The following is a 24,854-nucleotide window of genomic DNA, read 5'->3' on the forward strand; positions in this document are numbered from 1 at the left end:
AGACAAAATAGTTGCATCGATATACGCATCGCTGTGGGTGTCACAGTCTATTCCTAGATAGAGTGCTGATTTACAGTACAAGTCGTATGTAGTAGGTGTGTCTAATGTATAGCATTGTTGTTACAGTCTGGTATGTTGCTAGAAAAGGTGTTTCCACTCATAATTAGCTAAAGAGCGGATGCTTGTGCGTGCTTGCTCATTTTGTGCAGCTGTCGGTGTTGTGGAGGAAATTAGTGGTAAGATTTACGGCCTTTAGTACATGTAGTTGAGTGTCGTTGAGTAAACTGTAACATTTCCCTTGTTTCTCTGCAGTGCTTGTAGAGTCGGTCGTTGCATTATCGGTGCCGTGTTGTCGCGGCTAAAATCAGTCGTTCCGTACAAAGATCGTTGGTGAACGAAGATCGTTGGTAGGCTTCGATTGTCTTTGCTTGACGGTGTCTTTGTAACATCTGATAGTCGGTTACTGTGTTTGTAGCTATCACGCATTGTTCAGCTACGATCTTTTGCGTTTCGTTTTCTGAGAGCAATAATGAGCGGTAAGCTTTATTGTTTTACAGTCCATCGTGAGTGAGCAAGGCAGTAGCCGCTTTTATTGATTAGAGATTGGGTTAGTGTAATCCGGGGTAAGTCCGTGAGTAATTTGATACATGCCCGTATATTGGTACGGATGAGTGTTGTAGTCGCTTGATCTTACTACCGTATGGAGCATTAGGATCGTATAAAGAATGCGCACCACCGCTCTAAAACTCGCCAAATAGGTGGTGCAAAGCGTGCTCAGCCACGTGTTGATTCTATTAATATAAAATACCCGTATACTCTCTTTATCAGTCACGATTTAGGTTTTGTCTCACCATTAACGTTGGAGGTGGCGCAATAAATGCAGGTTGCTTACATAAACCAACAGAACAGGAGTGGCTACAGCTAATTTGCAGAGAGTAGACTTCCGTTCTTGGGTACCCTAGTTACCTGCCTTGTTTGCGGAAAGTTATGTAGGCTGCTGATATTTATGCAAGAGTGCATGGAGTTTGCTTTGGTCCTGATCCACAGCGTGATGTCATCGATTTCATGCAGCGTCGAGGACTTATTTCAAGGCAAGAACAATGCAACAACTGTCATGGTGTGGCCATGGCAATAAAATCGTTTAAAAGATGCAAGGACGGTTATATTTGGAGATGTCCTGAAAAAACTGCAGAATGCAACGGTAATTTTTAAGTTTGCAAGATGTGGTACCCTAAAAACATATTACTATAAACAGAAATTCTTCTTTATATATATATATATATATATATATATATATTACAGTTCAGTTTGACGTGATTCATTTTTTCAACAATCAAATGTTCCTTTGACAACTTGGTTACTTGTAATCTACCACTGGTGTTTTGAGACACCTGTGTCTCAAATGAAGGATGTTTGTAAAGTATCTCTAGTCACTGGCATCCAGATGTACCAGTACCTAAGAGATGTGTGCTCGTGGAAACTCCAACAAAATGTTATTAGACTTGGTGGCATTGGTCCAGTTCAGTCCATCGTTATTGAAATAGACGAATCCTGTTTTTCCCACAAACCGAAGGTAATTGCATTGAACATTACACTGTTGACTGTTAAGAGTTATCCTGTGAAATTATACAGCATCACAGAGGAAGAGCACCACGTGACCCAGTGTGGGTTTTTGGAATTGTTGATGTAACACAGCAGCCAGCACTGGGTTACATGGAAATAGTTCCAAGAAGAGATGCTGCGACACTTTTACCGATCGTAGCACAACACGTACTGCCTGGCACAATAGTACATTCTGACGAATGGAGAGCGTACAATCGGATTAACACACTCCCCCTGGTGGCAGCTCACAGGACAGTTAACCACTCTTTAAATTTTGTGGACCCTGGCACTGGAGTACACACTCAACATATTGAATCATATTGGAATCAAGTGAAAACAAAACTGAAAAATGAAAGGGTGCCATCGCCATATGCTGCCGTCATACTTGGATCAATTCATGTGGCGGGAACGTCATGGCGTAACTCACGCGGCAGCCTTTGCTGCCGTCACGTTGGATATCAGCCAGTGGTATCCAGTGATCTAGCTAGGTGTCTCTCAACTTCTTCTAGCCAATCAAAACAACTGTTAGTGTCAGCCGAAGTGTTAGCACATTTCGATCCACAGCAAGAGTCCATCGTAACTTGTGATGCTTCGTTGTACGGTTTAGGTGCTGTATTGGCTCAGAGAAGGAAGGATGGAAAAGAACATCCAGTAGCCTTTGCATTGAGAACATTGACGAAAGTGGAAAGGAATTATGCACAGGTAGAAAGAGAATCATTGGCAGTAATTTTTATTCTACAAAAAAAGATTTCATCAATATCTGTTTGGTAGAGAGTTTGTGCTAGTCTCAGACTATAAACCACTGGTAGGATTGTTTGGGGAAAATACGCCTCTTTCGCCAATGGCATCAGCGAGAATCCATCGATGGGCCATGATCCTATCAGGTTACAGTTATAAGTTATAAGTTGCGATACAAACCAGACCGGGACATTGGTAATGCAGATGCTTGCAGTCTATTACCCTTACAACTACTGTAGACAATTGAGGAAGAACAACCAGAGACAATTCAATTTTTACAGCAACTGGAATCATCACCAGTATTGGCAAGAGAGTTTAGAAGATGGACAGAACAAGACCCTATACTGTCTAGGGTACAATATTATGTTTGTCATGGTTGGCCCAATAAACCACTAATCGAAGTGTTGACTCCTTACTGGCGAAGAGCAAGTGAATTATCTATAGAAGAGGGATGCGTATTATGGGGTACAGGGTGATGAGGGTGCACGTGGACTATGCTGGACCCTTGCTAGGAAAAATGTTTCTTGTACTCAGTGATGCACACTCAAAGTGGATGGAAGTAGAACCGGTAGAATCAGCGACGACGAAAACTACAGTGGAAAAGTTAAGGAAAATTTTCTTAACTGATGGAATTCCTGAAAAACTGGTATCAGACAATGGGTTAGTATTCACCAGTCAAAAATTTGCCGATTTGTAAAATGGAATGGAATAGACCACATTGAAACAGCACCGTATCATCCGTCAAGTAATGGGCTGGCGGAAAGAACAGTACAAGTATTGAAGAAAGGACTGTCCCTAGCAAAACAAGGAACCTTGACATATCGCTTGACACAAGAGTTGTTCGGCTACCGGATTACACCACATTCCACAACAGGAATATCACCTGCAGAATTATTAATGGATCGCAAATTATGGTCACGTTTAGATTTGTTACACACCGACTTGGAGCAAACGGTACACAAAAAGCAATGGCAACAGAAATATTTCTACAAGGGTAACCGGAATAGTATGATAGACTTTTACAATGAGGTGAGAGTCTATGTGCGCAATTACAACAGAGGTGTCATTGGGTAGCTGGTGTAGTTCAGTCCAAAACAGGCCCCCTATCATACACTATCAAACTGGAGGATGGGAGGGTAGTCAAACAACATTTGGATCAGATTCGGAAAACCTTACAATTGGAAAAACATGGAGGTGAACCAGAAGACCTACTGGCAGAACCAATACATCCATTGGATAAACCGTGTTCAAGAGCAATGGTACCGGTATCGCCGAGAAAACCCGAAGAGTGAGTTGCTGCACCAGACTTACCAGAACACAACAAGATGGAGTTGACAAACAAAAAGAACAGGACGCGATGGTATCATCGCCGGAGATTAGCACAGGACCAGAAGACTTAGAGACACACGTGGAACCAACTACAGCATCAAAGCTACGTGCCAACAAAGGAGTGGCTTCAATTTTCCGTTCCAGCAGAAGGAGAAAGGCACCTGACAGACTGACTTTTTAGTAGATTAGACTATTGTGGTGTGCTATATATATCTTAATTGTTAATATCAGTCACATAGTCGGGGGGGGAGACCGATGTAGTATATACATCCGGGAACTTGTATTGTGTTAGTTCAGTCATTGACCGGCATTTAGTACTAGCCAGTTATTCTTGAAACAGATCGCCTTGAGTTAACAGTAAGACCGGCTGAGCGCGTGCTAAGGACGCAGATGCGTGTTACACAATTAATTAGTAAAGTAAGCTCCTCCTGGTTCGCCATCGCCACCTCTTTGCATTCCTTAATTAACTAATGAGCAACCTGGGGAAAATGTTTCCAGCTGCATAGGCTCCAGTCTATGTGTGCGTCTGTCTGTCTGTCTGTGTTTGTCTGTCTGTCTGTCTGTCTGTCTGTCTGTCTATGTGTTTGGCTGTCTGTTTGTCTGTGTGTCTGTCTATGTGTCTGTCTGTCTATGTGTACACATGCTCTCAACTGTATGTATCTCAGGGACGCTCCAGATGTGCAAAGTCATGCAGCCCATTGTCGTCTAAAATGTTAGATGTAAAGATGCCTAAAACGTTGTGTGTGTCTGTGTCTGTACATTTGCAGGGAATCATGCTCGTTTACGACATCACAACTGTAAAGTCATTTGATAATATCAGTGAGTGGATTAGAGACGTTGACGAGGTGACATGTCCATCTGTCTGTCTGTTCATTGTCCATTTGTCTGTCTGTAAGTCAGTTTCTCTGTCAGTCCATTTGTCTGAAAGTCCGTTTGTCTGTTTGTCTGTCTGTCCATTTGTCTGAAAGTCCGTTAGTTTGTTTGCCTGTCTGTCTATTTGTTTGTCCATTTGTCTGTCTGTCCATTTCTCTGTGTAAGTCCATTTGTCTGTCTGTCTATTTGTTTGTCTATTTGTTTGTTTGTCTGTCTATTTGTTTGTCTATTTGTTTGTTTGTCTGTCTGTGTACCTGCCAACCTGTTTATGTTTGTTGTATTAATCAATTTTGTTTGTATAGCATGCAGCAGCAGACGTCTTGAGGATGATATTGGGGAACAAGTGTGACATGACGGATGAACGAAAAGTCAGTAGAAAGGAAGGAGAAACGGTATGTTTAACGTGTGTGTGTGTGTGTGTGTGTGTGTGTGTGTGTGTGAGTGTGTGTGTGTGCATGTGTATGCATGTGTGTGTATGTGTGTGCATGTGCATGTGTGTCACACGTGTGTGTGTGTGTGTGTGTGTGTGTGTGTGTGTGTGGTGTGTGTGTGTGTGTGTGGTGTGTGTGTGTGTGTGTGTGTGTGTGTGTGTGTGTGTGTGTGTGTGTGTGTGTGTGTGTGTGTGTGTGTGTTGATCTAAGGCCGGACTTTATCTCACACGAAGTACAAAGGACACTGTAAGGCCGTGTTTCCACTAGCTGCACCTTAAACTAGTTTAGCTTAAACGCGTTTAAAACTAAACCAGTTCAAGAAAGCGACTGTTTCCACTCGGAACACATCCGGGATGTGCAAAACAAACCGTCTAGGAACGCCTTATTTTGAAGTATTGGGCTGCTGTGTCGCCGAGTCAGGGCAACTGTTGGTTGTAACTGATTCAGCATCTGCTGGTACGAATTTGCATGACAATGACCAAGGACACCGTCTTCTGTTCTTCTGTAGCTGATGATTTCTTTCCCTTAGTTAACGACCCTTACATCGTGTACAGCAATCCTATCCCAGCAAAATAGTCAATATCATCAAAATTACATTGTCAGAAGCCATCTAAACAAGTGCACTACTGTCACGTGACAGTTAAACCTAAACCAAAATATAACTGGTTTAGTGCAGGTGGAAACAGGTCAATTCTTAAACCAGTTTAGCGTAAACCACTTGTTAAACCGGTTGAGGTGGAAACGCATCCTTGGATAGTCTTTACTGCAGTGGTGGACATGCCATCATCATGTGCACATTTGTGTCTGTGTGCGTATGTATGTGTCCATGTGTGTGTGTGTGTGTGTGTGTGTGTCCATGTGTGTGTGTGTGTGTGTGTGTGTCCATGTGTGTATGTACATGCGTGTGTCCATGTATGTGCACTTGCCTGGATCACTGCACAACCTAACCTTCCCCATCTCTCTCACCTCATCAGCTGGCAGCAGAGCACGGCATCAAATTCATGGAAACGAGTGCCAAAACAGGCCAAGGAGTCGAAGAAGCCTTCTACACTCTAGTTAGAGACATCAAAGCAAAAATGGACCAAATATTGGTACACAACCAACACACTCGTTAATATCAAAAACCACAGTGAGTGTCAATCATTTGCCATTATGTGATAGGATCCATTGATGTCTCGTGGTGGTAGTTTGGGTGGAGTGACGGTGACGGCACAGAGGCCGACTGACAGACCTCAACTGTTGTGCTGCACTTTGATATAAACGAATTGGACTGTGGGTTGTATAATAGCAGAGCACTGAGACGAGTGATGGTGTAGAGAGGGGCCGCTCTGATAGTTTTAGTGACAGACATTGTGATTTCACTTCGTTTTTGTATACAATAGCTGTGGGTATATTGGGTATTGTGTTTGGCACCTTGTATTGTTGTAAACTATGGGAGACGCAAAGAGAAGGAAGGTGATCGCTGTGTCTTGTTGTCATTGTTGTTGCTGTTTGGTGGGAGTTGTGAGAGTCGTTTGAGTGGGAGGGGAGGTGTAGATGGACAGGGGACAGACGGATGGGCAACACAGAAATGGAGAGAAACGTTTATGGGTTTGTCTGCAATGGACTGACAGTGCAACCACGTGTGTGTGTGTGTGTTTGTTTGTCTTTCTGTCTATTTGTCTGTCCATCCTTCCATCGGTTTGTCTGTCTATTTGTTTGTCCCTCCATCCATTTGTCTGTCTGTCTGTCTATTTATCTGTCCATCCCTCTATCCATTTGTGTGTCTGTTTGTCTGTCTATTGGCTTGTCCATCCGTCCATCACTCCATCCATTTGTCTGTCTGTCTATTGTCTGTCTGTCTGTTTGTCTGTCTGTCTATTTGTTTGTCCATCTGTCGATTCATCCCTACCTCCATTCGTTTGTCTGTCTGTTTGTCTATTTGTCTGTCCATCCATCCATCCATTTGTCTGTCTATCTGTCTATTTGTTTATCCATCCCTCCATCCATTTGTCTGTCTCTCTGTCTATTTGTTTGTCCATCCGTCCATCCCTCATTCCGTTTGTCTGTCTGTCTGCCTGTTATCCACTCAGGTGTTTGCATCACACAGCACCACACTCCATACTCACACAGTTACTAGTGAGATCAAATTCTGCAGCTAGACGTCAACAACAGAATGCTCATAAATCTATTGACCATGCAGCATCCCTCATACTCACATTTTCATCGAACTACAAACATCTCTCTGTCTCACTGTCTGTCTTCGTTCGCATCAGACGAGATCCAATCCTTGGGATTCTGAAGGACAGTGAGAAGTTCAGCTTCTGGTGATCCTTCAGCAGGTTTATGCATGTATTCCCACCGCTACATGCGTAATACAGGTTAGGTGGATTGAGAGTTAGAGAGTCAAAGTGTGAAAACAGGGACAGGGTTATAAAGAGGACAGACTGACAGACAGATGAACAAGATATGAATGAATAGATGGACAAGAAAAAACTTACATTTGGACGTACATGCCAACACACTGTGACACACATGTGCACACACACACACACACACACACACACACACACACACACACACAAATAGACAAATGGACAAATGTTAAGCCCTCCACGTCTTTCGATGTCGACCTTGAGGTCAGTTGCGGAGATAGCTCCCTGCCTCTAGAGACAGGGCCTCCATGCACTACGTGGAGTCTTGGGGCCAGCGCTACAATCCACCTGGAGCTTGGCCAGAGTCATCCAGGGGCACTGACAATGGCGCAGCTCTGGGACTGGACACCAAGGCCCACACGTACCCGTCTGCTGCATGATGTAGCTTCCAAGCCAGCGGTCTTGTCCACCCCAGTCAATGACCAGGTACTCATTTATACTCCTGAGTCAAGCAGGTGTGGGTGAGTTTCTTGCTCAAGGAAACTGCGTCAGTGTCGCCTCCACCAGGATCGAACCTTCAACCCTCATCACGGAATACAAGATCCCGGATGTCATCACCAACACTCTACCATCTGCTTCACCGTGCCCCAACACACACACACACACACACCCGTAAAGTTTTACATAAATGATATTAGACTCAGCAATCATTTCAAATGAAACTGAAATAACATTACTCGCCTACCGATGTCAATGGAAGTGACATCAGGATGCTTTCAATACGAGCTCCTGGAGTAAACAAACCAAACTTTGTACCACGGTCATGAACAAGATTGAATTCAACGTATCTAGAGTCAAATATCAAGGCTACGTACGTGGATGTTCAGCTATCAGTATCACAGACACACTAACCTTCCACGTCTCAGTTGCTGCCAACGTCTAATCACAAAACAAGATGAATTGAGTGATTAGTTGGTGAAGTATAAAGTGTACTTTTGCTCATCCGTGTGGTAGTCGTTTACGTGTTTCTTGATGATTGGTACGTATGCTGGGATAATGGCATTTGTGCATGACTAAATTATATAACAAAGAATCAGTAGACTATTGTATTGGAGGGATGCACCTCACAATACACTAGACTATATATAGTATTGGAGGGATGCATCTCACAATACACTAGACTATTGTATTGGAGGGATGCATCTCACAGTACACTAGACTATTGTATTGGAGGGATGCATCTCATAATACACTAGATTATTGTATTGGAGGGATGCATCTCACAATACATTAGACTATTGTATTGGAGGGATGCATCTCACAATACACTAGACTTTGTATTGGAGGGATGTATCTCACAATACACTAGACTATTGTATTGGAGGGATGCATCTTACAAATTTTGGCAATTTGAAAGCATAAAACAAACCTTAATAAAAGAAAATACTTCTTCTTGTGATGGACTGTCAAGATCATCAAAGAAAATACCTCCAACACCTCGTCTTTCTCCTGGACATTCACAAACAGTGACATAGTGTAACTTGCCGATATAACTGCAGTCAACATGTTGTGATAGTCTAAACGTATTGTAGGATGCATATATATATATATATATATATATATATATATATATATATATATATATATAAAGTCTAATGTATTGTGAGATGCATCCCTCCAATACAATAGTCTAGTGTATTGTGAGATGCATCCCTCCAATACAATAGTCTCATCACTTATGTATCACTTACCTCTGTGAGTCACAACAAAGTAGTCATCACACCATTTCTTAAATTCAGGGTAATATGTTTCGTTATGCTGGTCACAAGCATTTTTCAAAGTAGAATGAAAATGCACTACATCCTAGATAAGAAAAGATGGTACACTGTACATGGGCTTACAGTCAAGCATCAGTACTGTAAACAGACGAAACACTGAGTAACAAACAAAACAACAAATAAAACAGACATAAGCAGACAAACAGACAGACAGAGAAACAGACAAACAAACAAAGAGACAGACAGACAGGGACGGACAAACAAACAGACAGAGAGACGGACGTACAGACAAACAGACAAACAGACAAGGACGGACAAACAAACAGACACACAGACAGACAGACTAGCACAATATACTAACATCTCCACTCTTACATCTTCCACAAGATAGCACGGTGTTAGATCTGTTCCTCCTCCAAACCACCACTGCCTGTTGCCGTCACTTTCTTCAACTTCAAAATATCGAAAGTTGAAATGAACAGTCGGCATGTGTGGACTATGCTATCAAAGAATATCCACAAGTAATGACAAACATCGATCATTACTACTGTTGTCATGACTACTATTGTCATGACTACCATTGTCATGACTATTGTTGTCATGGTAATTGGCTATGCTAACCATCTGGCATTGTTACTAATGAGCAGATTCTTCAAAAATTGATCCAACGTTTCATCAGAATAGCTTTAGTCAAAACCTTGTACCAGGCAACATGACAAAATCTGTCTGTCTGTCTGTTTGTCTGTCTGCCTGTCAATTTCATTTATTAAAACAAACTTGTTTGTCTGTCTGTCTGTCTGTCTGTCTGTCTGTCTGTCTGTCCATGTGTGTCTGTTTGCATCATATTTCCAATGTATTACATACAGGGTGAATCACTGAGCTAATGCCCACTGCTGAAAACGGTAGCTTTCCTTCTGACTGCTTGAAACTCTTTCCTCTAAACAAAGAAAGTACACTATAGTGTGTTGCTGCTGCAGTCATTGTTGTTGTTGTTGTTGTTGTTGTTGTTGTGTGTGTGTGTGTGTGTGTGGTGGTGGTGGTGGTGGTGGTGGTGGTGGTGGTGGTGGTGTGTGTGTGTGTGTGTGTGTGTGTGTGTGTGTGTGTGTGTGTGTGTGTGTGTGTGTGTGTGTGTTTGTGTGCATGTCAATGTGAACACCTGCATGCATGTGCACTCACACACGTACATACCTGCTCTTCATCTGTTGCACAGCTGCTGGTGGCAACATCCCATGAACAACAGAAATATTGACACCCGCCTTCTCAAACACTTGCCCATCTTGCAACACACAACTAATGCCACCACCACCCTACAACAAGACAAACAAACAAACACACAAAAATGCTGAAATTGACTCAGATATTCGAAGAAACTAATTTGAATTGCCACATCAAATTAAGAACGATGCTTAATTAGTTAGAAATATTTTGTGGCTTATTACTGACTTCTTGCCTTGTCCAGCAATCAACAAAAAACTTTCCACCGTCCACCTCCTCAAGAGCGTGACAGAACTGACGCTATCATACACAAACAGTATACAGATATGTAGCTCTGTGTCTGTCCGTCTATCTGTTCTGTGTGTCTGTGTCTGTCTGTCCGTCCATCTGTCTGTCTATTTGTCTGCCTGTCTGTCTGTTTGTCTGTCTGTCCATCTGTCTGTCAATACATATATTTTCAAACACTGAACTATTATGTCTGTCTGTCTATTGTCTGTCCATTCATCTGTCTCTCTGTCTGTGTGTCTGTCCATCTGTATTTATCTGTCTGTCTGTCTATTGTCTGTCCATCTGTCTGTTTATTTGTCTGTCTGTGTGTCTGTCCATCTGTCTGTCTGTCTATATGCCTGTCCGTCTGTTTGTCTGCCTCTCTGTCTGTCTGTCTGTCTGTCTGCCTCTCTGTCTGACCATTTGTCTGTCTGTCTGTTTGTCTGTCCATCTGTCTGTCTGTCTGTCTATGTGTATGTCCATCTGTATGCCCATTTGTCTGTCCACCTGTCTGTCTGTCTGTTTATGTGTATGTCCATCTGTCTGTCTTTCTGTCTGTCTATTGTCTGTCCATCTGTCTGTCCATCTGTTCGTCTGGCAGTCTGTCTGTCTACGTGTCTGTCCATCTAACTGTCTGTCCGTCTATGTGTCTCTCCATCTGACTGCCGGTCCATTTGTCTCTCCATCTGTCTGTCTGTATGTATGTAAGTTTGTCTGTCCATCATTTAGTGTCACTCTGCCCATATAAGCCACAACACCTACCTGTAGCTTCATACAGAGCAATTCCATTCGATACTTCATTTCATTTCTATTCTACACAAACCAATCTCAACCTGCACAGCAAACAGCAAAACAAGAGAGTGCTAAAAAATCAAGCACCTTTTGCAGTTCTTCCTTCGGTGTGATTGTATCAGCCATATACAATGGGCAGACATCACCATCACTAGATCCAGTCTCACAATAAACCTGATGACACACAGATTGATGTGTAGTAAAAACGTAAATCTTTAGTTAATTATTTATCTAAATTAATTAATTAAATATTAGAAATCAAAATAAATTAATTAAATCAAATTAATTAAATTACAATATTATAATAAATTGATATCAAGTATATTTTACATTAATAAATAATAAATAATTAGATTAGATGATTGATTTAGGTTACATTTGATTAATAATATAAAAATTGATATCAACTATATTTTTAAATTAATAAATAACTAATATTAAATTAGATACGTAATTGCATCACGATTAAAATTAATAAGATCAAAATTGATATCAAACATATTTTTAAATAAATAAATAAATAATTAATTTAAATTACATTAAAATTAAATTAAAATTTACAATATTAAAATTGATATCAACCACACAAAATATATTATAAATACTAAATTAATTTTTTGTAAGATAAAAGTTGATATTAACAATATGGCAATAGCAAACCCACAATTACCGTTCCAAGCCCAATTGCACCACAAATGCCAGCACCGAGTCCCAACCCAAATGCCTTCCTAATAAAACAAATTCCACTATATCACGGCAATACGCGTAATCAAGAGCCACTTACCGTCCGACTAATACAATTTTCTTAGCATCTCTCACATAAGGCCTGCAAGCCACACAGACTGCAATGCATAGCCGATTGAGCATTGCTGCACAGAGAATTTATGTTTACCAATAAAATACCTATTATTAATAAAATACGTATTCTATAATTAGCAAACTTATATGCAATTGCGTGTCTGTCTGTCGTCAGTCAGTCTGTCTGTCTGTTTGTTTGTGCATCTGTCTGTTTGTCTGTCTGTCTGTCTGTATATACGTCTGTCTGTCTGTCTGTCTGTCTGCCTGCCTTTTTGTCAGTCTGTCAGTCTGTGGTTGTCTGTCTGTATGTCTGTTTGTCTGTCTGCCTTTTTGTCAGTCTGTCAGTCTGTCTGTCTGTGTTTGTCTGTCAGTCTGTCTGTGTCTGTTTGTCCGTTTGCCTGTCTGTTTGTCTGTCTGTCCTTCTGTCTACGCGTCTGTCTGTCTGTTCGTACGTTTGTCTGTCTGTTTGTCTGTCTGTCTTTCTGTCTATGCGTCTGTCTGTCTGTCTGTCTGTCTGTCTGTCTGTCTGCCTGCCTGCCTGCCTTTCTGTTTGTTTACATGTCTGTCTTATAATTTATCCGTCTTTCTGATCGTTTGTCTATTCGTCTGTCAGTTTGTTTGTCCATGTGACTGTCTATCCCTCCCCAGTGTATCGATTGACCAGTCAGTCAATCAACAATTTCTTTTGCTAGATATTTACTGAACGTTCACTCTCACTATTAATTAACAAACAACCAGCTCTACTGTGGTACTAACTCATCACTACATCTTTGACTACAACTCACCAAACTACGTAAATCTCAAGTTGCTGTATTTCTCGTATCCCGGATATTACGCATCCTTGGAGTACAGATTGTTGAATTAATATTAATATTTACTTTAATTCTAGGCAAACATTTGGGTCAGTAATTGGTACCAAACTTAGCAGTAAAAATAATCAAAGGCAGTTGAATAATTTGGTTAACTCTACGCACCAGTTATTCTACATATACTACGCATGCGCCTGTTGCAAGCCCGGATGTTGAAGCATGTGACTTACGACTAGACAAATGAAACAGATGTACCTGTTCAAGATGGTTCTCATCAAAGACGGAAAAGACAGACATTATGTTTGTATGGCTGAAGCCGCCTACAACTCGACCTTTATCGGTTATACGGGAACTACGCAGGACAGCGCGAGAAAAAGGTCTGGTACACGAGGCTACAAGGATTAATTAAGCAGTTTTGGGTGTCATCACTACAAAAATTATTTTAATTTTTAATTGGCATACAAGCTAGACTGCATGCATAAAGCAGGTGGGCAACCGTTCACTGCAATTTTGACTCTTGTGAATTTACTCAAGACTGCGCGCATGCGCAGCACATGCAAATGCAACAAAATACAAACCACAAACCTCCACGACAGCATATCTCTGTCTAGTCACATCGAATAATCTACGTAACCGTTCAAGTACACTCTTCTTGATTGCGTAGCTTGCTTCTAGAGCCTTACTTGCAACCTTTACCTTTCTTGCATTGCCAACCGCACATCCAGCTACCACAACAATTACAAAGGGCATCATGAACCCAGCAAAACCAGTGCGCAAAGATACAGCATCCCGGGTAGTTTCCGCAGCATCCTCTAGCACTTCCTTTCAGGCACCCTCGAGACCACCAGGCCCTCTTCGTCCTGGACTTGGAAAAGCGTGTCTGAAAAATAGAGTAAAATGTTAGAATTACTTAGAAATCGATATGTCAATGCTGCATGCTGTATGTACAATAGTATAGTCTACTAGGAGCCAATGTAGAAAGTTTAGCCTAACGCGCGTTAAGTAGGCGCGGTCATACAAATAAATCTCATTTCAACAAGTACCATACACTGATTCTGTAAACAAAAACTTTGACTATCGAGCAGCTTAGCATCTAGTACGTAGCACGATGTAAAAACATGTACATATATTGGCTATTAATTAAATTAACTAATTACTTAAACCGGAAGTACAACGTTTGTAGAAAATGTTCTCTTCATGCCCGTGCGACGGATGTCCTTCCAACGCCGCTGATCTACAAGGCTGTACGCTCACACAAGCACAAAAGTTACTAATTTACAAAAAGGACAAAAAACACTAAGTCAACGTCTAGAGATAGTCTTTCGATGCATGCAACTTGCTAGTTGACTCTTGCAATGCAGCATGCTGTTGTGTTGAATCCAAAAGCTGGTTGTTTGGTTCTGTCATTGAGTAAAATCTTTAGTTAATAGATATTAGTAGTAACTAGAAGGAGAAATGTATTAGCGTATGCTTGACTCACGGTTGAGCTCGGCGTCTTGTGTTCCGCTAGATCTTCCTGACACATAAACATGGCGATACCCAGTTCATGTTCTGGCGACGTCGTGCAGACGGAAGACGCGTTGTGTTGCAGACGCTGCGCGGCGCTGAGAATGGAGGTGTGATCTGAGCGTAGAGCTCAGCCACATTGGCGCACACTGCGCCAGCATGTCCGGTCAACATCCGGCTTGTATTCGCTGCAGCCGCGACAATCGCATTGCGCATTCCCGGAATGACCCGACGGATCGTTTTCGGCAGTGTGAGTGTCGTGAGTTCGATTATCTCTCCTGTGCGTAGATTCTTAGTTGTGATCGTCGATTTGATGTACTTCTTGTCAGCACCGACGTCAAACTTCAAAGAGCACGCGTCCGGTTGTCCGTCGTGGATGAGACCAGAAATGTGGTTCATGTCGAGCCTGTCGAGCTGCAGCTTTGCTGCCTTGTTGCTCGTAGAAAGAGACGAAGAGATAGCTGCTAGAAGCAGCAGGAAAGAGAGTGAGTATTGAAACATATCACAACGGCAATTGAATTATTTGGCACTCGAACGTTCAATGCTACCTCTCCAGCCTGTAGAGACACTCTACTGCAACAGATGCGCGAGTGTCGACTTTTGTATAGCTTGCATGCGGTCTAGTTGAATAATAGAAAGATTGTGCATGTACCTAACTGTGATACCAGAAAGGGTCGTGCTGAATTCGAAGCCGGTGCAAACGGAACTCGCACAAATTTTGTACGTCAGCTGTCTAGATGCAGGCATAGTATGGCGTGTAATCAGTGTCAAAATTACGCCGGTAGTACTTTTAGTTACTTAGGTCGGTCGCACACTCAATGAGATGTGTTGCACACTCAATGAGGTCGGTCGCACACTCAATGAGGTGTGCCGCACACTCAATGAGGTCTCAATGAGGTCGGTCGCATGAGGTCGGTCGCTAAGTCAATGCGGTCGGTCCTAGACGGCACGTGAGGTCGGTCGTAGACAATCCGTGCACCTTTCGGCCATAATTTTGCCTCAAACGCCCATGCACTGTACAGACTCGCGCTCGTTTCTACCTGCAGCTATCACTGTTTCGCTCCCAGTTCCCGTGCCTTCATACGATGCGGCGCGTACGCATGCACAAATGAAGCCGTGATCACCGGAACCCCACGCAGGGTGTCTTGCTCGTGTTACGTAACCTCCAGATGTCCGACGGATATGGTCATTAGTTAGTCCATTAATCTGCATTAGTTGGATTTGGTAAAATGCGCGCGCGCATGTGCAACTGTTTTGAGTACATTGTTTCCTCTCTTGATCAAGGTATCCCTCCGGTCACCGACCCTGCATGGTTCCGGTAGTCAATGTCCAGTCAAACTAATATCAATAGAACTTCGCGACCATTGCTTCAAACCAGTTGAAACCGAGTAAGAGGGTAAAACAATGTAAATAAAAGCGTTCGCGCGTTCGCGCGTTCGCGAATATAGAATACCAATTCTTGATCAACTCGGTATTCTGCTATTTATAACAACACGTAACCCTCATTACGGTTCATGAACTTGAACCAAAATAAGTATTGGCTATTTACCTAGAATACAGTACATCACATTCTATATAAAATGTATAGAAAGTTGATTTTCAACTTCCCCACTGCAGTAGCCTGCTCAGGTCAGAGTAGAAATTAGTAGTCATTCTCTATCACACAAAAAAGTTCAAATCACAGCACATGACACAAAACCTGTTGATCAAACTTATGCTCTTGTTAGCGTTACCCAGGCCAGACCACGTGGAGGTCAGAGCATATACTGGCTCAAAATTTTAGGTCATATATATTATGTTCTGCCACTAAGAGATAAGACATCACAACTCGTCATCAAAATCATAGTCTTCCAGATTCAAGATGGGACGAGCTCGATCGTTTCTGTCGCGATGAACGCCTCGTCGGCTGGATGTCTCTGGGCTCATGCTCCACAACTACCTCACTGTCACTGTCCTCAACAACACGTTTAGGTCTCTAGGCCTTCATGGCAACAGGTTGGTTGCTCGCTTGCTTTCCCTTCCTCTTCTTCGGCTGCCTCTGTTGAAGGGCCGGTGTCTACAGAGGAGCCAGGAATGTCTACAGAGGGGCCAGGGATGTCTACAGAGTGGTCGGGTATGTTCTTGTCAGGTAAGTCAAAGGCACCTATGGTATATTGACAAAAAACTGTTTTCAAATCACCAGAACAGGTAAATAGCAAAACACACCTGCTTCATACGACGGTTCCTCGGTCTGCTCATGACGGTCTTGTTTCTTCTTGCGCTGCCCACGAATAACCTGCCTCCTCTTCCGAAAAGCCTCTGACTTCTTCTTAGTAAGACTCGACAACTTCAGAGCATCCAGTTTCTTCAAGAGACGCGAGCTAGCACTATTGTTCGTTATGTTTGACACCGAGAGCTGTTGCAATTCTAATTGCTTGGGGTGACGTAGACATATGTTTTGGTGCCCTTCGCCAAATAATATTATGGAGAGCTTCGTTAGGATTTTGAGTGTCTCCACGTTGAACTCTAGCTAGTAGGTCGGGATGTGAAAGACGCTCAAAGTCTGGCTTGCAGAGTTCGAGAACTCCTGGTGCTATTTCCTTGGGAATATGATGGATCTTTCCTTTGGAATTTGCACCGGGTAGTCTCGTCATCAGAACAGTACTGGTGGTCATTGGAAAAGTGCCCCAGAATGTCATGAATGGCAATGATCATGTCATCCACGTCACCAAGATGTCCGCAAATAGCCATGCCATAGTAATTCTGCATGTATCTGGACAATGCAAACAACCACAACAAATAGAGACAAAAATTGGCAAATATTTGGGAAACTGTAATGTACTTGATCTATAACTTTCTTGGTGAGACTACCTCGACCCATAATTCCCCTCCTCTCGGTAGATCCTTCAGTAGTAGAAATGATAACCTGGCCCCTGCATTTGAGGAGGAGCCTTCGCAAAGACGTGCCCATCCGTTTCTGATCATGGCCTATGCAGTCACTTTTGATAACAGGGTGCTCATCACCATAGGGATTAGCCTCGACAATTGCCTTGTGCGGCGCTGTCGCCATCACCCACATAAGTAGTGTACATCAAGTTCCTCTTTTTCAAAGAACGACACCACATCTTCTTGCTACCAAACGCCTCCATGCTGTTGGAGGTAGACCAATAGTTGATGTGGCACGTGGATTGATGTTGTTCGTACCACTTCTTGTATGCCTCAGACGTATGATCCCAGTTTCCATGCAAATGGTACTCAGTACAGGACTTACTCTGTATTTCATAATCTAACACCTTCCTGGTGTCAACGGAAATGGCAGCCTGCATGCCATACAAAGATTGATGACCCCGTCTCTGCCACGTGCCATCACATGACACCGACACCTCTAGCGGAGACTGGTCAAGAGGAGGTTCTTCTTCAGCATCTGTTCTATACGACAGCAGCACAAATGTAAAAATGTTCAACAATGGTAACTCTCTCACCGTCAGCAGTGACTCTCTGCAGCTCAGAGAGTTCCGTTGCCGCCTCCTGCATCACGGTTTCCGCTACCGACGATGTAGCAACTTCAATAGCTTGCAGATAACTCGTTTATCATGTACCAGGACCAACGCATAGACGAGTAAACCTACATTACGACTAAAGGAGAAGGAATCCTGGGAGAGAGTTCCAGGGAGTCCGACAACGGCATCGAGTCTCTACACAGAATAAGAGATAAGTCAGCTGAAAAATACGTCAAACAAGACTGCAACAACTACCTCTAATCCGGCATGGCCAAAATCTAGCTCTCGAACCTTGCGCCGATTCACTTCAAATGGAGCTTTCTTACCTGGCGCTACCCTCTTCGAAGTGAAAAAGTCAATTTCAGTCCTGATGCGACTGCCACTGTTGCAAAAACTACACAATACGACGAATGGAGATCGACATTTCTCAGTAAATCGTTAGTCAGACTACTCACTCGTAGATGCATTCCAATAGCAACTTGCACGCAAACCCAAACCTCCTCTCTCCGATCTTTAGAACAAGTGAGCCACGCTTACACCTGGCGCACACGGCTGCTTGTCGCAATGCTCCAGACAACAAGGAAAGGTCCAGCAACACGCGATCCTCCATCGAACACCGGATGTCTCCTAGATCCATATCTTGTTTCCACCTATCCATATTTGCATCTCAAAGCGAATCGATCTGCTGGCTACTCGTCCATTTTTCAATACGACGAAATCAAAAGGCAACAGCGTTTCTTGTTTCTTCATAATTTGCCTCAAACGCCCACGCACTGTACGGACTCGCGCTCTTTTCTACCTGCAGCTATCACCGTTCCGCTCCCAGTTCCCAAGCCTTCATACGATGGGGCGCGTGCGCATGCACAAATGAAGCCGTGATCACCGGGACCCCATGTAGGGTGTCCTAGACTCGTTGTCTGAGTCTCTACTAATCGTTTCATAACGTGAGAGTCGTTTGGCTTTCGCTACCGTCTAGCTCAGAGTGTCTGATTAGAAACGTTCTGTAACTGTTTGCGTGTATCTCGAGAGGAAACTTTGTACGTGTCGCAGAGACGGAAACGTCACGCCTACCATATCACGTGCACGGATTCTTCTAGTTAATTAATAGAAGTCATGATGAAAGCTGGATAGTAATTACGGGAAACGTACAACCTAGCAGCACAAGTAAAAGAATAATAATCTCCGTTAATTAAATAACAAGGATGATGACTGCTACAACTCAGACAACGCTCAATCTCAAGAGAGGAGACAATGTACTCAAAACAGTTGCACATGCACACACGCGCGCGCATTTTACCAAATCCAACTAATGCAGATTAATTGACTAACTAATGACCATATCCGTCGGACATCTGGAGGAACGTACACCGGCGTTTCACTCCATGTTCTTCAAAAATTTAGTAGATTTTATTAATGTAACAAATAAAGATAACAACAACCTCAAACTCTAGAGATTCTTACGTACCATAGGTTCCATAGACTCAACACAACATTGTACTACTACTACTACTCTGGCTAGATGGTTTGCTACCATGATACTCTAGAGATAGCAATTACTAGTAATTTGTTAAACAGATGTACCTGTTTAAGATGGTTCTCATCAAAGACGGAAAAGACAGACATTATGTTTGTATGACTGAAGCCGCCTACAACTCGACCTTTATCAGTTATGCGGGAACTGGGCGGGACAGCGCGAGAAAAAGGTCTGGTACACGAGGCTACAAGGCCTAAGCAGTTTCGGGTTTTATCATTTTATAATTGGCATACAAGCTAGACAGCATGCATAAAGCAGGTGGGCGACCGTTCACTGCAATTTTGACTTTTGTAAATTTACTCAAGACTGCGCGCATGCGCAGCACATACAAATGTAACAAAACACAAACCACAAACCACAAACCTCCACGACAGCATATCTGTCTAGTCACATCGAATAATCTACCTAACCGTTCAAGTACACTCTTCTTGATTGCGTAGCTTGCTTCTAGAGCCTTACTTGCAACCTTTACCTTTCTTGCACTGCCAACCGCACCACCAGCTACCACAACAATCACACAGGGCATCATGAACCCAGCAAAACCAGTGCGAATAGATACAGCATCCCGAGTAGTTTCCGCAGCATCCTCTAGCACTTCCTTTCATGCACGCTCTCTTCGTCCTGGAGTTGGAAAATATTGTCTGAAAAAAAGAGTAAAATGTTAGAATTACTTAGAAATTGGTATGTCAATGCTGCATACTGTATGTACAAAAGTATAGTCTAGGGGTCAATGAAGAGGGTTTAGCCTAACGCGCGTTAAGTAGGCGCGGTCATACAAATAAGTCTCATTTCAACAAATACCATACACTGATTCTGTAAACGGAAACTGTGACTATCGAGCAACGTAGTATCTAGAAAATAGTTTCTTTATGCCTGTGCGGCGGATGTCCTTCCAACGCCACTGATCTACAAGACCGTACGGTCACACAAGCACAAAAGTTACTAATTTACAAAAAGGACAAGAAACACTAAGTCAACGTCTAGAGATAGTCTTTCGATGCATGCAACTTGCTAGTTGACTCCTGTAATGCAGCATGCTGTTGTGTTGAATCCAAAAGCTGGTTGTTTGGTTCTGTCATTGAGTAAAATCTTTAGTTAATAGATATTAGTAGTAACTAAAAGGAGAAATGTATTAGCGTATGTTTGACTCACGGTTGAGCTCGGCGTCTTGTGTTCCGCTAGATCTTCCAGACACATAAACATGCCGATACCCAGTTCATGTTCTGGCGACGTCGTGCAGACGGAAGACGCGTTGTGTTGCAGACGCTGCGCGGCGCTGAGAATGGAGGTGTGATACATGGTGCTGTAACGCACTTGACTCCTTCCCAATTCGTTAGTCTGCGAATACAACAAATTGGGAAGCTGAGCGTAGAGCTCAGCCACATTGGCGCACACTGCGCCAGCATGTCCGGCCAACATCCGGCTTGTATTCGCTGCAGCCGCGACAATCGTATTGCGCATCCCCGGAATGACCCGACGGATCGTTTTCGGCAGTGTGAGTGTCGTGAGTTCGATTGTTTCTCCTGTGCGTAGATTCTTAGTTGTGACCGTCGATTTGATGTACTTCTTGTCAGCACCGACGTCAAACTTCAAAGAGCACGCGTCCGGTTGTCCGTCGTGGATGAGACCAGAAATGTGGTTCATGTCGAGCCTGTCGAGCTGCAGCTTTGCTGCCTTGCTGCTCGCAGAAAGAGACGAAGAGAAAGCTGCTAGAAGCAGCAGGAAAGAGAGTGAGTATTGAAACATATCGCAACGGCAATTGAATTATTCGGCACTCGAACGTTCAATGCTGCCTCTCCAGCCTGTAGAGACACTCTACTGCAACAGATGCGCGAGTGTCGACTTTTGTATAGCTTGCATGCGGTCTACTCAATTAATTAAAAGCTTGTGCATGTACCTAACTGTCATACCAGAAAGGGTCGTGCTGAATTGGAAGCCGGTGCAAACAAGCTCGCACAAATTTTGTACGTCAGCTGTCTAGATCCATGCATAGATCTATATCATTACAATACTGAGCATCACCTAGAGTGCACCAACATGAAGGCTTCTACGCGTAAACCGACATACCGGTATGCATACTAAGCTGAATTACTTGAAGCCTACCTAGCGACTACGACCTCTCTAGCAAAGTAAACAATGTAAACTTCCGTAAATTCTAGGACGAACAATGCGACCTCCACAGGTATGTGACCTGCACTTGCATAGCTATCTAGATACCTTTAGTGTGGCTTCAGAAATTGTGAATTGATTGATTAGGAATCAGTTGAGAAAACGTCTACCGTATTATACAAGTCAACTGGTCTAGCCTAGATATTCATTCAGTGGCATCACGTTCACGTAATTTTGGAATTGTACTTTTGCTTGTTTTTTTTTGAAGTTGCTAGTCTGCTTTTGTATCTACCAAGATTGTCGTTTCCACGGGAACACATTAGCATTTTATACTAAGTGTTGGCATGCTGAAAAAGTAATACATGTACTCCAAATGTCATAGCAATTGAGATAAATAACATTCACCAATCTACAATGCATTGATTTGATCCTGGTATACGCATCAGTGAGTTAGGGAGACCTACACATTACTATATGGCTGTAACGGTCAATTTTTTGAAAATTCTTTTTTAACTTCAAAAAATAGTTTGATCTTTGAACTTAAAGCATACCAAGTTTCAAAAATTGAAACGTCAAAAAACCGCACCAAATCTGGAATCCAAAGTTTGCCATTTTATACTCTTGAACGATTTCGGCTAACAAAATGCACATTAGTATTGTATTGTACATGTAACTTGTACACATAATTTGTTTGTACACGCAACAGTAGTTACACATAATCTCTCACGATTCTAACGCTAATGAAGGTTCACGGCAAGGTCGGTCCCTCTGATGGGGCCCTTCCTTTCTAAGCCCAGATTCATAGTTTATTGTCTTCGGCGTGACTTCTGTAGCAGGGCAGATGTCATCTTCAACAGTCAGCTACATTACAACGAGTAAAACACTCAGAATGACTAGACTCGTGCCCAGTCCTCCTCCGCGCTAGGTTGCTTACACCACGTGCGCTAGCTGTCACGTGTGTATAGGTCCATGTGGTTTCACACGTGTGGTTGGCTTAAGCACGGTGGAGGACTGGGACCATGCTTCGTCATGTGACATCATTTGAGTCTAATTAAGTTATTTAGCTCAGCCCGCTGGTCTCAGCTAAGATTTCTAATAGGTTGCTAAGGCTCTGCTAAACGACACAGAAGGTGGTAGATTAGCAAGAGCCTGCCTACAACCGGTCAGTCGCCTGGCCTCACAAATCAACGCCATCATGCACATGCACGATCCTCTTCGTAAAACTGCGCCGGCTAGCAGAGTCTAGAGTAGGATAACGCAGCCCATGACGGACATATTTCGTACATTTGACTACCTTCACAAATCTAAAGCAGATCTAAATCTAAATACAAATTCAGATTGTCATACACCCAGATGTGTGTCTCTTTCGTGAGCTGCTGTACATCCTGGTAATCATTCGCCAAGTTCTCTAATTAGACGTCGCTAAACCTGTTGATATGATTGTGAGACACCAAGATGGTTGAGGTCTGTAATTGCTTGTTTTCCTGTACCGCGAGCAAACAAGCATGTAGGCTGTTAGGAGTGCAATCCCACTGCTTTGGCGATCTCAGAACTTCAGTGCCACAGTGCCGGTGATGAGAGCCTGCAGGCGTGTGCTGTCAGCCTCCTCGTTGGCTTTCCCTTTGACCAGCGCTTGCAAGATGCCAAACAAATGAGGGCTTTGACGACGCATCGTGTCTTCGATGTCTTTCACGGAGAAACGGCGTAAATCTTGCCACGAAACAGGCCCTCGACCAAGAGAACAGCAGTCGGACTCCCGCAAACGTTCGATCTATCTCGACAGAGTCGTTTCTACTAATTGCCAATTGATTGGCGTCTCCGCATAATCTCTTGAGACATGTTGCTTCGCTGGAGTTGGACAAGTCCCACTTGCTTGATTCGAATCTTGTCGATTTCTCCTTGTGACATCTACAGGTCAAACAGGCACTCTGCACGTGCACACCTCTTGTACGCAGTGCGTATCTTACTTGCATACGGCGAGGGGTGATTCCGCAAGTCTGAAACGTCAGTAGAATGTGCTATAACTCCAACAGAGACTGGTGCGAAGGCAATATGTTCTGGTGGCATGGTCCATCCTCTGGCGAGCTTCCGGGAAAGCTTACGAGCCACCTCGACGTGACTGATATTAGCTTAAAATTGGTCCAACAAAATCTGCTAGACGTAACTAACAGGGACGCCTGAACGCGGTGCTCTGGCAGACACAGGGATCAGGACCCGTCGCAGCCTTTTGAAAAAGAGGCGTTACCTTCACGTACTCGTGTGGCTCGACAGGTATGTAGAAGGTCTAGGCGCGCGCGAATGGACTTGCACTTACCATTGAGACCGCTCTTCTCGAAAGTCCTTCTCTGGTCGCACTCTCACGGACAACGACGACATCAACAAGTTATCGGCACGTAATGGCTTAGTGGCTCTATAATTGTTGTGTACTTAGTCTTTCTAATTGTGTAATCATGCATTACAAAAGCCCTCCTACGGAAACTATCATGCTAAATAAAATTAGTATCTACCAATCATGTCACGCCATTTCGGTCACGTTACAAACATGTTTGTCACGTGACGAAGCATGGTCCCAGTCCTCCACCGTGCTTAAGCCAACCACACGTGTGAAACCACATGAACCTATACACACGTGACAGCTAGCGCACGTGGTGTAAGCAACCTAGCGCGGAGGAGGACTGGGCACGAGTCTACAGAATGACTGCGTACGAGAACAAACTTTCTGATGGCTGACCTTCACCATCGCCGTCAAGTTATCAATATGTATTATAAAAGTTACTGTCAACCGTGGGAGACGTTCTTACACATTTCTCTGATGGTTTCCATGTACGAAAAAATTACGATTTCCTTTCTCTCAGCAACGAGAGAACTCTGCCTCCGTAGGAAAACCTTCACTTCTCTTGTTCTCAATATGGCCGTTGTCGTCAACATCGCTTCCTATCTAAACTCAAATTCGTGACGATGGAACGCCGCACAAGCAAGAAACTCGGCGTTTGCGCTTATTTCCGGTAGTTGAATTCAACTGTCGAAGCAGAATTCCCGTATAATTAAACAGATGTCAGAAAGGACCCTTTTTCTACGATTTGGGGCGTTTTCGCCAGGTTTTTTTGCATTTCTAGCGTTGGTGTGTACTCTGGAAAGCTATCCGACTAACTACTTATCAGTCTTTTGCGTTTCTACAAATTCCCCAAATTCTGGTTGTCAATGCAGAATGGTCATTTTTATTTTGAACTTCCTCGTTTT

General features: G+C 43.2%; 3 protein-coding genes across 7 annotated transcripts; 1 reads left to right on the forward strand and 2 right to left on the reverse strand.

Annotated features, from left to right (window-relative positions):
* The first annotated feature begins 126 nt into the window (after positions 1-126).
* Positions 127-6,429, forward strand: LOC134188381 (ras-related protein Rab-8A-like). 2 transcript variants are annotated; one of them, XM_062656568.1, is made up of 7 exons: positions 127-236; positions 313-407; positions 476-536; positions 4,335-4,514; positions 4,845-4,934; positions 5,948-6,064; positions 6,135-6,429. In XM_062656568.1, the coding sequence occupies exons 4-7, from the start codon at positions 4,380-4,382 to the stop codon at positions 6,231-6,233; spliced, it is 441 nt and encodes a 146-aa protein (XP_062512552.1). In that variant the 5' UTR covers positions 127-236; positions 313-407; positions 476-536; positions 4,335-4,379; the 3' UTR covers positions 6,234-6,429. The 2 variants fall into 2 exon arrangements, with proteins under 2 accessions (XP_062512552.1, XP_062512553.1); XM_062656569.1 differs by having other exon boundaries at positions 4,437-4,514.
* Positions 6,430-7,080: 651 nt separating this feature from the next.
* On the reverse strand, positions 7,081-13,005 carry LOC134187756 (oxygen-dependent coproporphyrinogen-III oxidase, mitochondrial-like). 2 transcript variants are annotated; one of them, XM_062655905.1, is made up of 15 exons: positions 12,963-13,005; positions 12,164-12,282; positions 12,050-12,107; positions 11,467-11,553; positions 11,350-11,400; positions 10,549-10,620; positions 10,294-10,412; positions 9,970-10,042; positions 9,481-9,606; positions 9,079-9,190; positions 8,757-8,836; positions 8,321-8,400; positions 8,240-8,266; positions 8,073-8,175; positions 7,081-7,316 (listed from the first exon to the last, which is right to left on the reverse strand). In XM_062655905.1, exons 2-15 carry the CDS (start codon positions 12,244-12,246, stop codon positions 7,203-7,205), a joined length of 1,185 nt encoding a protein of 394 aa, XP_062511889.1. In that variant the 5' UTR covers positions 12,247-12,282; positions 12,963-13,005; the 3' UTR covers positions 7,081-7,202. The 2 variants fall into 2 exon arrangements, with proteins under 2 accessions (XP_062511889.1, XP_062511890.1); XM_062655906.1 differs by having other exon boundaries at positions 12,164-12,248; positions 12,963-13,004.
* A 485-nt stretch (positions 13,006-13,490) lies between these two features.
* LOC134187855 (uncharacterized) lies at positions 13,491-21,315 on the reverse strand. 3 transcript variants are annotated; one of them, XM_062656023.1, is made up of 3 exons: positions 20,658-21,315; positions 13,770-13,866; positions 13,491-13,711 (listed from the first exon to the last, which is right to left on the reverse strand). In XM_062656023.1, the coding sequence occupies exons 1-3, from the start codon at positions 21,249-21,251 to the stop codon at positions 13,512-13,514; spliced, it is 891 nt and encodes a 296-aa protein (XP_062512007.1). In that variant the 5' UTR covers positions 21,252-21,315; the 3' UTR covers positions 13,491-13,511. The 3 variants fall into 3 exon arrangements, 2 of the variants coding, with proteins under 2 accessions (XP_062512007.1, XP_062512009.1); XR_009971181.1 differs by lacking the exon at positions 20,658-21,315 and adding an exon at positions 14,467-14,603 and having other exon boundaries at positions 13,491-13,866; XM_062656025.1 differs by lacking the exons at positions 13,491-13,711; positions 13,770-13,866 and adding an exon at positions 19,785-20,146.
* Positions 21,316-24,854: the final 3,539 nt, after the last annotated feature.

This window comes from Corticium candelabrum, chromosome 12 (assembly GCF_963422355.1).
Source record: "Corticium candelabrum chromosome 12, ooCorCand1.1, whole genome shotgun sequence".
NCBI classification, from domain to species: domain Eukaryota; kingdom Metazoa; phylum Porifera; class Homoscleromorpha; order Homosclerophorida; family Plakinidae; genus Corticium; species Corticium candelabrum.